General features: G+C 43.4%; 1 protein-coding gene across 1 annotated transcript; it reads left to right on the forward strand.

Moving 5' to 3' along the window:
* The first annotated feature begins 8,683 nt into the window (after nucleotides 1–8,683).
* On the forward strand, nucleotides 8,684–12,057 carry LOC120019517. The gene is made up of 4 exons (XM_038962814.1): nucleotides 8,684–8,912; nucleotides 9,144–9,473; nucleotides 11,052–11,180; nucleotides 11,490–12,057. The coding sequence occupies exons 1-4, from the start codon at nucleotides 8,786–8,788 to the stop codon at nucleotides 11,528–11,530; spliced, it is 627 nt and encodes a 208-aa protein (XP_038818742.1). The 5' UTR covers nucleotides 8,684–8,785; the 3' UTR covers nucleotides 11,531–12,057.
* Nucleotides 12,058–12,823: the final 766 nt, after the last annotated feature.

Below are 12,823 nucleotides of genomic sequence, written 5' to 3' on the forward strand. Positions count from 1 at the left end.
CTTGCTTCAGAGGACAGGTGGTGGGACAGCTTGTTACATTGAACTCAGATCATACTGTCTCTGTGTCGGGGTTAGACACTTGTTCAGAGGACAGGTGGTGGTACAGCTTGTTACATTGAACTCAGATCATACTGTCTCTGTGTCGGGGTTAGACACTTGTTCAGAGGACGGGTGGTGGTACAGCTTGTTACATTGAACTCAGATCAATACTGTCTCTGTGTCGGGGTTAGACACTTGTTCAGAGGACATGTGGTGGTACAGCTTGTTACATTGAACTCAGATCATACTGTCTCCCTGTGTCGGGTTAGACACTTGTTCAAGGACATGTGGTGGTACAGCTTGTTACATGGAACTCAGATCATACTGTCTCTGTGTCGGGGTTAGACACTTGTTCAGAGGACTGGTGGTGGTACAGCTTGTTACATTGAACTCAGATCATACTGTCTCTCTGTCGGGGTTAGACACTTGTTCAGAGGACTGTGTGGTACAGCTTGTTACATTGAACTCAGATCATACTGTCTCTGTGTCGGGGTTAGACACTTGTTCAGAGGACAGGTGGTGGTACAGCTTGTTACATTGAACTCAGATCATACTGTCTCTGTGTCGGGGTTAGACACTTGTTCAGAGGACTGGTGGTGGTACAGCTTGTTACATTGAACTCAGATCATACTGTCTCTGTGTCGGGGTTAGACACTTGTTCAGAGGACTGGTGGTGGTACAGCTTGTTACATTGAACTCAGATCATACTGTCTCTGTGTCGGGGTTAGACACTTGTTCAGAGGACTGGTGGTGGTACAGCTTGTTACATTGAACTCAGATCATACTGTCTCTGTGTCGGGGTTAGACACTTGTTCAGAGGACATGGTGGTGGTACAGCTTGTTACATTGAACTCAGATCATACTGTCTCTGTGTCGGGGTTAGACACTTGTTCAGAGGACTGGTGGTGGTACAGCTTGTTACATTGAACTCAGATCATACTGTCTCTGTGTCGGGGTTAGACACTTGTTCAGAGGACAGGTGGTGGTACAGCTTGTTACATTGAACTCAGATCATACTGTCTCTGTGTCGGGGTTAGACACTTGTTCAGAGGACTGGTGGTGGTACAGCTTGTTACATTGAACTCAGATCATACTGTCTCTGTGTCGGGGTTAGACACTTGTTCAGAGGACTGGTGGTGGTACAGCTTGTTACATTGAACTCAGATCATACTGTCTCTGTGTCGGGGTTAGACACTTGTTCAGAGGACTGGTGGTGGTACAGCTTGTTACATTGAACTCAGATCATACTGTCTCTGTGTCGGGGTTAGACACTTGTTCAGAGGACTGGTGGTGGTACAGCTTGTTACATTGAACTCAGATCATACTGTCTCTGTGTCGGGGTTAGACACTTGTTCAGAGGACTGGTGGTGGTACAGCTTGTTACATTGAACTCAGATCATACTGTCTCTGTGTCGGGGTTAGACACTTGTTCAGAGGACAGGTGGTGGTACAGCTTGTTACATTGAACTCAGATCATACTGTCTCTGTGTCGGGGTTAGACACTTGTTCAGAGGACAGGTGGTGGTACAGCTTGTTACATTGAACTCAGATCATACTGTCTCTGTGTCGGGGTTAGACACTTGTTCAGAGGACTGGTGGTGGTACAGCTTGTTACATTGAACTCAGATCATACTGTCTCTGTGTCGGGGTTAGACACTTGTTCAGAGGACAGGTGGTGGTACAGCTTGTTACATTGAACTCAGATCATACTGTCTCTGTGTCGGGGTTAGACACTTGTTCAGAGGACTGGTGGTGGTACAGCTTGTTACATTGAACTCAGATCATACTGTCTCTGTGTCGGGGTTAGACACTTGTTCAGAGGACAGGTGGTGGTACAGCTTGTTACATTGAACTCAGATCATACTGTCTCTGTGTCGGGGTTAGACACTTGTTCAGAGGACAGGTGGTGGTACAGCTTGTTACATTGAACTCAGATCATACTGTCTCTGTGTCGGGGTTAGACACTTGTTCAGAGGACTGGTGGTGGTACAGCTTGTTACATTGAACTCAGATCATACTGTCTCTGTGTCGGGGTTAGACACTTGTTCAGAGGACTGGTGGTGGTACAGCTTGTTACATTGAACTCAGATCATACTGTCTCTGTGTCGGGGTTAGACACTTGTTCAGAGGACTGGTGGTGGTACAGCTTGTTACATTGAACTCAGATCATACTGTCTCTGTGTCGGGGTTAGACACTTGTTCAGAGGACTGGTGGTGGTACAGCTTGTTACATTGAACTCAGATCATACTGTCTCTGTGTCGGGGTTAGACACTTGTTCAGAGGACAGGTGGTGGTACAGCTTGTTACATTGAACTCAGATCATACTGTCTCTGTGTCGGGGTTAGACACTTGTTCAGAGGACTAGGTGGTGGTACAGCTTGTTACATTGAACTCAGATCATACTGTCTCTGTGTCGGGGTTAGACACTTGTTCAGAGGACAGGTGGTGGTACAGCTTGTTACATTGAACTCAGATCATACTGTCTCTGTGTCGGGGTTAGACACTTGTTCAGAGGACTGGTGGTGGTACAGCTTGTTACATTGAACTCAGATCATACTGTCTCTGTGTCGGGGTTAGACACTTGTTCAGAGGACAGGTGGTGGTACAGCTTGTTACATTGAACTCAGATCATACTGTCTCTGTGTCGGGGTTAGACACTTGTTCAGAGGACTGGTGGTGGTACAGCTTGTTACATTGAACTCAGATCATACTGTCTCTGTGTCGGGGTTAGACACTTGTTCAGAGGACTGGTGGTGGTACAGCTTGTTACATTGAACTCAGATCATACTGTCTCTGTGTCGGGGTTAGACACTTGTTCAGAGGACTGGTGGTGGTACAGCTTGTTACATTGAACTCAGATCATACTGTCTCTGTGTCGGGGTTAGACACTTGTTCAGAGGACATGGTGGTGGTACAGCTTGTTACATTGAACTCAGATCATACTGTCTCTGTGTCGGGGTTAGACACTTGTTCAGAGGACTGGTGGTGGTACAGCTTGTTACATTGAACTCAGATCATACTGTCTCTGTGTCGGGGTTAGACACTTGTTCAGAGGACTGGTGGTGGTACAGCTTGTTACATTGAACTCAGATCATACTGTCTCTGTGTCGGGGTTAGACACTTGTTCAGAGGACTGGTGGTGGTACAGCTTGTTACATTGAACTCAGATCATACTGTCTCTGTGTCGGGGTTAGACACTTGTTCAGAGGACTGGTGGTGGTACAGCTTGTTACATTGAACTCAGATCATACTGTCTCTGTGTCGGGGTTAGACACTTGTTCAGAGGACTGGTGGTGGTACAGCTTGTTACATTGAACTCAGATCATACTGTCTCTGTGTCGGGGTTAGACACTTGTTCAGAGGACTGGTGGTGGTACAGCTTGTTACATTGAACTCAGATCATACTGTCTCTGTGTCGGGGTTAGACACTTGTTCAGAGGACAGGTGGTGGTACAGCTTGTTACATTGAACTCAGATCATACTGTCTCTGTGTCGGGGTTAGACACTTGTTCAGAGGACTGGTGGTGGTACAGCTTGTTACATTGAACTCAGATCATACTGTCTCTGTGTCGGGGTTAGACACTTGTTCAGAGGACTGGTGGTGGTACAGCTTGTTACATTGAACTCAGATCATACTGTCTCTGTGTCGGGGTTAGACACTTGTTCAGAGGACTGGTGGTGGTACAGCTTGTTACATTGAACTCAGATCATACTGTCTCTGTGTCGGGGTTAGACACTTGTTCAGAGGACTGGTGGTGGTACAGCTTGTTACATTGAACTCAGATCATACTGTCTCTGTGTCGGGGTTAGACACTTGTTCAGAGGACTGGTGGTGGTACAGCTTGTTACATTGAACTCAGATCATACTGTCTCTGTGTCGGGGTTAGACACTTGTTCAGAGGACTGGTGGTGGTACAGCTTGTTACATTGAACTCAGATCATACTGTCTCTGTGTCGGGGTTAGACACTTGTTCAGAGGACTGGTGGTGGTACAGCTTGTTACATTGAACTCAGATCATACTGTCTCTGTGTCGGGGTTAGACACTTGTTCAGAGGACTGGTGGTGGTACAGCTTGTTACATTGAACTCAGATCATACTGTCTCTGTGTCGGGGTTAGACACTTGTTCAGAGGACAGGTGGTGGTACAGCTTGTTACATTGAACTCAGATCATACTGTCTCTGTGTCGGGGTTAGACACTTGTTCAGAGGACTGGTGGTGGTACAGCTTGTTACATTGAACTCAGATCATACTGTCTCTGTGTCGGGGTTAGACACTTGTTCAGAGGACTGGTGGTGGTACAGCTTGTTACATTGAACTCAGATCATACTGTCTCTGTGTCGGGGTTAGACACTTGTTCAGAGGACTGGTGGTGGTACAGCTTGTTACATTGAACTCAGATCATACTGTCTCTGTGTCGGGGTTAGACACTTGTTCAGAGGACTGGTGGTGGTACAGCTTGTTACATTGAACTCAGATCATACTGTCTCTGTGTCGGGGTTAGACACTTGTTCAGAGGACTGGTGGTGGTACAGCTTGTTACATTGAACTCAGATCATACTGTCTCTGTGTCGGGGTTAGACACTTGTTCAGAGCACTGGTGGTGGTGCAGCTTGTTACATTGAACTCAGATCATACTGTCTCTGTGTCGGGGTTAGACACTTGTTCAGAGGACTGGTGGTGGTACAGCTTGTTACATTGAACTCAGATCATACTGTCTCTGTGTCGGGGTTAGACACTTGTTCAGAGGACAGGTGGTGGTACAGCTTGTTACATTGAACTCAGATCATACTGTCTCTGTGTCGGGGTTAGACACTTGTTCAGAGGACAGGTGGTGGTACAGCTTGTTACATTGAACTCAGATCATACTGTCTCTGTGTCGGGGTTAGACACTTGTTCAGAGGACAGGTGGTGGTACAGCTTGTTACATTGAACTCAGATCATACTGTCTCTGTGTCGGGGTTAGACACTTGTTCAGAGGACTGGTGGTGGTACAGCTTGTTACATTGAACTCAGATCATACTGTCTCTGTGTCGGGGTTAGACACTTGTTCAGAGGACAGGTGGTGGTACAGCTTGTTACATTGAACTCAGATCATACTGTCTCTGTGTCGGGGTTAGACACTTGTTCAGAGGACTGGTGGTGGTGCAGCTTGTTACATTGAACTCAGATCATACTGTCTCTGTGTCGGGGTTAGACACTTGTTCAGAGGACTGGTGGTGGTACAGCTTGTTACATTGAACTCAGATCATACTGTCTCTGTGTCGGGGTTAGACACTTGTTCAGAGGACTGGTGGTGGTACAGCTTGTTACATTGAACTCAGATCATACTGTCTCTGTGTCGGGGTTAGACACTTGTTCAGAGGACTGGTGGTGGTACAGCTTGTTACATTGAACTCAGATCATACTGTCTCTGTGTCGGGGTTAGACACTTGTTCAGAGGACAGGTGGTAGTACAGCTTGTTACATTGAACTCAGATCATACTGTCTCTGTGTCAGGGTTAGACACTTGTTCAGAGGACAGGTGGTGGTACAGCTTGTTACATTGAACTCAGATCATACTGTCTCTGTGTCAGGGTTAGACACTTGTTCAGAGGACAGGTGGTGGTACATCTTGTTACATTGAACTCAGATCATACTGTCTCTGTGTCAGGGTTAGACACTTGTTCAGAGGACAGGTGGTGGTACCGTAGCACTCTGAAGGCCTTGGGAGGAAGTTGTAGGAAGTGCCAATGATGTGGCAGCAGCGTCTCTGAATGACTTCCAATCCTGGAGAGACAAGAGACCTGATTCCACTGATATGTCATGTTGACGTGTTGACTATGTCACTTGACTATGTCACTTGACATATTTCCGTCCTGTTAACTATTTAGATACAATTAGGATGTACACAGAATAAGAGGAGTGGAGAAATCCCAAGTCTGATTAACCATTCAAATGAATATGACAGTGGAGGCTCCTCAGAGGAGCAGGGGGAGGACCATCCATTAAATTAAAAAAACATTTGAAAAAGTAATCCTTTTTATATACAACTAAACTTAAAATATTCCCGTCACCAGTTGTTTTGTAATGAAGGTCTACAGTAGCCTCAACAGCGGTCTATAGGGTAGGTAGCACCATGGTGTAGCTGGAGGACAGATTGTTTCAGTCCTCCTCTGGGTACATTGACTTCAATACAAAACCTAGGAGGCTCATGGTACTCACCCCCTTCCACAGTAACTATGACAACTTCCGGAAGACGTACGCCAACCTATCAGAGCTCTTGCAGCATGAACTGACAAATTGTCCACCCAATCAAGATTTGAGAAAATGGGGGTATCCCGAGTGACCCAGCGGTCTTAGGCATTGCATCGAAGTGCTAGCTGCATCACTACAGACCCCGGTTCGATACCAGGCTGTGTCGCAGCCGGCTACAACCGAGAGACCCATGAGGCGGCACACAATTGGCCCAGCGTTGTCCGGGTTAGGGGAGAGTTTGGTTTGTCTGGTTGTCCTTGTCTCATCGCACTCTAGCTACTCCTGTGGCGAGCCGGGCGCAATGCACGCTGACACGGTCGCCAGGTGTACAGTGTTTTCTCCGACACATTGGTGAACATTGTGTCAAGAAACAGTGCGGCTTGGCAGGGTTGTGTTTCGTAGAACGCATAGTAAGAAGAGAAAAAAAGCATCAGAGAATGAATCTAGTACTGAAGCTACAGCTACAGCTACAGTAGCTAGCACTGCAGTGTATAACATGTGGTGAGCATCGGACTCAAAGAGAGAGAAGAACAATAGTTGAACAGCTTTGAACAAATTCATTTCTTTAAAATGAAGGAGAAGCAAGAGAGAGAGAGAGAGCTATATTTAGTTGTATGTTTGAGTAGGCTAGTGTAGCTCTACTCAAACACCTGGCTCAAACAGAGAGGGATGCTATGTTAGCTAGGTGGCTATGGCTATCCAACACTGGTACTCTTCCAAGTCAAGGTAAGCTTTTGATTTATTGCCACTGGGGCCAGCTTGCTAACTGTACACTCTACTGCATTATTGTAGAGGGTTTATTAACGCGTTAGTTCTAGTAGCTATACTGACTGACCTTAGCTAATATAATGACAATGATGTAGGCTGTGTGTAGTGGTTAGCGGTTATGATATGAAGGTTTGGCTTGGAAAGGTTTAGTCGCCTGGTCACAGACAGCTGATGTGTTCTGCACTGGATCCCACAAATGAAGGGAAAAGGTGAGAGGAGGAGAGTGTTGATGTGAGAAGGAATTAACAAGCAAAGTGATCATGCTGTTTGTTTATGGCTACGAGGAAATTGACCTGTATTTGCATGTGATCAGGGGTTTATTCATTCTAGTATCATGTAGTAGCCTAAACGTATCAATGTTACACTGAGCTGGGTGACTGGAATATGAATGACAGTCATCCAAGTAAACGGCACTGACCACCACTTGAATATGAGCACATTAATGCCATATCCCTGCATCACTAATACAGACTCTCATACATGTGAAGAAGGCCTTCAACTGCTGGTGAGCTGGAGGATTCTCACCAAGGTGTCAGAAACTAGATAAAAAACATGACCACGTTGAGGAAGTGATGCTCTAGTGGTGAGTAGAGATGCTGCTGTATGGTGAGAAACTCATAGTGCTGAGACACTCTGACAGAGGAGAAACTTGTAGTGCTGAGACACTCTGACAGAGGAGAAACTTGTAGTGCTGAGACACTCTGACAGAGGAGAAACTTGTAGTGCTGAGACACTCTGACAGAGGAGAAACTCATAGTGCTGAGACACTCTGACAGAGGAGAAACTTGTAGTGCTGAGACACTCTGACAGAGGAGAAACTTGTAGTGCTGAGACACTCTGACAGAGGAGAAACTCATAGTGCTGAGACACTCTGACAGAGGAGAAACTTGTAGTGCTGAGACACTCTGACAGAGGAGAAACTTGTAGCGCTGAGACACTCTGACAGAGGAGAGACAGAAACAGAGGAGAGAGAGGATCATGGCTGACGTCCATCATTCATTTTTGGGACTGCTTGTGACCGTTTTGTACCTGCTAACAGGTAAGACAGAGGAGAGAGAGTAAGAATATGTCATTAGAGATCATAAAACACATTTATTTCACACGGCCAAACTAGTTCAGTTTACATTTTACTAATATAATGATGACATTTCTGTTGTGTATCTGTTTACTCTTATCTTCACTATTGTATAATAAACAGTATATTACACTATTATTCACACTGAAGAATGTCAATAAGAATACCTATGAAATATAATGTAATCTGTACTACCAGTTAATAATTATCTGATGTCATACTCCTTCCAGGTGTCAGTGGAGAAACTATGTTCTCCAGAGTGAAAATAATGACCTGATATTATGTTCTTGTCAGGTGTCAGTGGAGAAACTATGTTCTCCAGAGTGAAAATAATGACCTGATATTATGTTCTTGTCAGGTGTCAGTGGAGAAACTATGTTCTCCAGAGTGAAAATAATGACCTGATATTATGTTCTTGTCAGGTGTCAGTGGAGAAACTATGTTCTCCAGAGTGAAAATAATGACCTGATGTTATGTTCTTGTCAGGTGTCAGTGGAGAAACTGTCCCCCTCATCACCACAAGGAAATTACGCTATGGTGATAGAGAAACTTCCCTCTTGGCACACACTGGATGAATCAACATTGTTTCCACAATATTTCAACAAAATTGCGTTGAACCAATGTGGAATAGACATTGAATTGACGTATGTGCCCAGTGAGTAGTGTATGGTGAGAAACTTGTTGTGCAGAGACACTCTGACAGAGAGAGAAGCAAAGGAGAGAGTGAGGGAGAGGACAATGGTTAAAATGGCTGTTTTGGGACTGCTTGGGTCCCTTTTATATCTGCTAACAGGTGAGACCAGTGCGATATTTAGAGAATAATATGCAAACTATCCATCTCAGAAAACAATATATATATTCATATTGTAGAATTTCTTTGGTTGGGTAAACATTTTTGTTGTGACATTCGGTGGATATGGTGACTCCATTTATGTGAAAAGCATACCTTTTAAGTATATTAATGGTCGCCATCTCTATTCTAATCTGTATTCAAAATAATGACCTGATATTATGTTCTTGTCAGGTGTCAGTGGAGAAACTCTCTCTATGTTCTCCAGAGAGGGAGATGATGTCAGACTGCCGTGTAACAATGTGGTTAATCCAGACTGTTCCTCAACTACATGGACCTATAACAGAGGTGGAACTGCCATTGAACTAGTCAGTCTAGGGAAGGTGATAAAACAACAACAACTGAACAACATGGCTGACAGACTGAGTGTGCGGTCTGACTGTTCTCTACATGTTAGTGATGTCAGAGCTGAGGATGCTGGACTCTACACTTGTCGACAGTTCCTTGCAAAGACTGGACCACGACAAAGAGAGGATGCTCATGTTCTTCTGTCTGTTCTAACTAGTGAGTATTACTGTTTAAATGTCACTGTGTACAAGTGTGTTGTTAATTATCATATGCTATGTGAAAACAGCCAACAAGTACTGTATACCTTTGTCTCTTTCTCAGTCTCCTCTACCACACCAGTGACAGATCTGAAGTCTGGTTCTTGTTATGCTCCTAGAATATGAATAAGTTCACAAGATCTGTGATGATATTAAAGTTGAATATCAAACCTGATTCATTCTCCTGATATAATATTAGTGATTAATGATTTATTTGATATGAAACCTACTGCTGTGTCTGATGATGATGATGATGATGATGATGATGGGTTATTTAAATACACTAAAAGAGGATGTTCTTCTGAATTAGATATTAAAGACAAGACCACTGATAGTGATGATGTCATCTCTACTGTCCCAGGTTAAATAGTCCCATCTGTATGATGTGTGAACTGGGTTCTGGGTACTGTGTACTGTGTTTTCCCATGCTGTGTCAGGGTTTGAGACTGGGTCCAGAAAGACACTTGATTTGATGTTTTTCAGACAGTTCTGATGTAACTACTCTAATTCCCATCAAGACAACCAGCAGTACTCCACAACAGAATAAGACTGGTCATGTAAAAACAGCCCCAAACATATTGATAGGAAGTACTGCTTGTCTAGTGCTCTAGAGAATGGAGTAGAGAAAGATGTAACAGATTGCAGTAAAGAACTCTATAGGCAACACAGAGTCAGTGGATCCATACTGTACTGTGATGTCACCATTATTCACCAATGACAAGTGGTCTCTCTGTGTTCCACTACTGTAGGACGACCCACACCCCAAAGTGACATTTCTCTCTCTCTCTCTAATGAAACCGTTACTTTTATTTAGAATTCCAATCTCATGACAACTATTTCATCTTAGTCAGCTAAACGACTAATAACTGTTGCACATGGTTCAACCATATTCTCTTGCATATTACTTTTTATCATGTGGAGTCAGATATACATTTTAATAGGCTAATTTCATGGTCTTATTACAAGTTGCGTTTGATGTATATATAATATACTGTATATACACTATTGAAATATGTCTGTCCACCACACTACTATCCAGGAAGTACAGCTTCTACTGCAAGACCAGCCTTGTCAACCCCATCTTCTGCTGGTATTGTATTTAATACTGTTTCCCCTCTCAGTTCTATGGTAGACAGTATGAGTGGTACAGCATGGGGCCAAAGTAAGATGTACTACCTTGGTCAACACAAAGCATGCATTTGTACATGAAACTAAACTTTCATGTTACATTTTATAACTTGGCTGTGGTGCCGTTCACACTTCTCTCTTCCTGTATGAATTTCTGCTTCTCTGTGATGCCAAATACCAACACTCCAGGTTTAAGGTGTTATATAACCTTTCAATTATTTAGTGAATGGTGTGAACAATCATAATCCATTAAACACAAATTAAAATGCTGAATTAGATCTTTGTTGTTCAGACAGAGACAAAGTTGTAGAGGTGTTTGGCTGAAGGATATTGGTCTTCAAACTTTACTTTAATTTAAATCAATCTAAATGATTGACTGTGTTTAATCACTGTCTGTCTCATTGTCCAGGTACCAGTAATGTTGTTAAGTTGCCCATCAGTCACATCATGCTCTTTGTGACACTGACCATCATGGCTGCCATAGTCACTATTCACACAAGGAGGAACCGCCCACCCAAGGCTCTGCCCCCACAAGCAGGTGAGAGTCACAGGCATTGGTCCAGTTCCATTTAGGTTCCTAACTCCTCCCACAACATCAGAGTTCACAGATCTGATAGGACTGTATAGACCTAAACATTATGAATGGTTCCATCAATCTATAGAACACATGGAGCAAACAACACATTACATTCACATTCTGATCTTCAGATGTGTGAACTGAAATGGAATCAGGTCATAAATAGTCATTGAATATTCTCATCTTGTTCCTCTAATCCTATTAACTAGTTCATCTTTATGGTCTGCTATAGAATGAATGGTGAGACATGTTGTTTTGTTCTCTGTATAGAAGAAGCCTCTGGTATTGAGGTTCATGTCCTGGAGGAATGACCCCTTGTTCCTCTTCTCCCTGTGCTGGACTAAGACTTTCAAACTGTCTGTAGCTTTATTGATTCAGTAACAGAGGACATTATAAATGTTTTTAAAGTTGATGTCTATATATTTTAGTGCGTAGTGTGGAAGATGTATTAATTCGTAGTTGTGTTCTTATATTATAGTATCTTTTTATACACCTTTATGTAGTAGGGATTCAAATATCAGCAAACCTTGGCTGATGTGTTTAATTTTTTCTGTCCATTGTTAATGACGTCAGCATGGAGAAATTCCTTGGTATTGTTTAATTAATCATTTGTGTCCTAAGCAGACATAAAATGAGCACAATGCTTCTTCTAAAATGTATATTAATTACTAAAACTGTTTTTAAATAAACTAATAAAAATACAGTATTTCAAACTGCTACAGGTGTTTTTCAGGCTACCCTTCCACAATGTCAGGTAAAGCATGAATACATTGACCTTATTTCATTTACAACCTTCTTCTAGTCAGCAGCAAAGATAGATGTGTCTGTCCTTTTTCTCAAAGCCTACTCAGAATTTCTATGACAAAATAAAGAATTTTAAGCACTTGAAGGCCTTGCTTACCATAGCCACCAGTTCTTCCCGTTGACATTGCAAATGACTTTAGCCTACGTTGCAAATGACTTTAGCCTACGTTGCAAATGACTTTAGCCTACGTTGCAAATGACTTTAGCCTACGTTGCAAATGACTTTAGCCTACGTTGCAAATGACTTTAGCCTACGTGGGAAATGACTTTAGCCTAGTCACAGACTACTCCATTCATCACCTTTACCTGCAGCAGAGTTTCTTGCCAGGCGTAGTGGTGCTGCCTGTAATCCAAACATCTGGAGGCTGTATCACGCTACGTTAAACAGGTGTCCACATCAAGTTTGGTATCGGTATGATGTAAGAAATTGTATTAGATATTGGTAACTTGTTTTAACAACTTCTCAACATTAGCTATATTTGACACAACATGCACACACCCCCTCTTTCTCTTGGACATATGCTGGTCTCATTAGACGACAACCATCGACACACACACAACTCCCCTCCCCCATGACAATCACAGACACACACAACTCAAGGTTGGAGCACAAGACAAAGGACTGTGGGAAGAGCCAATGGAATGTTGATATCAGGCCCGGAAAGGACAACCCACGACCCAGATCGACCAATCGGAAGGCCAGACGACAAGATCAACCTACTTTGCTAGTTGCCTATATAATCTGTATGTACTGTTTAGAGCGGTCTCTTGTCCGACGATTCCATACGAATCAGACAGAA

Source organism: Salvelinus namaycush, chromosome 24 (genome assembly GCF_016432855.1).
Source record: "Salvelinus namaycush isolate Seneca chromosome 24, SaNama_1.0, whole genome shotgun sequence".
In the NCBI taxonomy this organism is placed as follows: domain Eukaryota; kingdom Metazoa; phylum Chordata; class Actinopteri; order Salmoniformes; family Salmonidae; genus Salvelinus; species Salvelinus namaycush.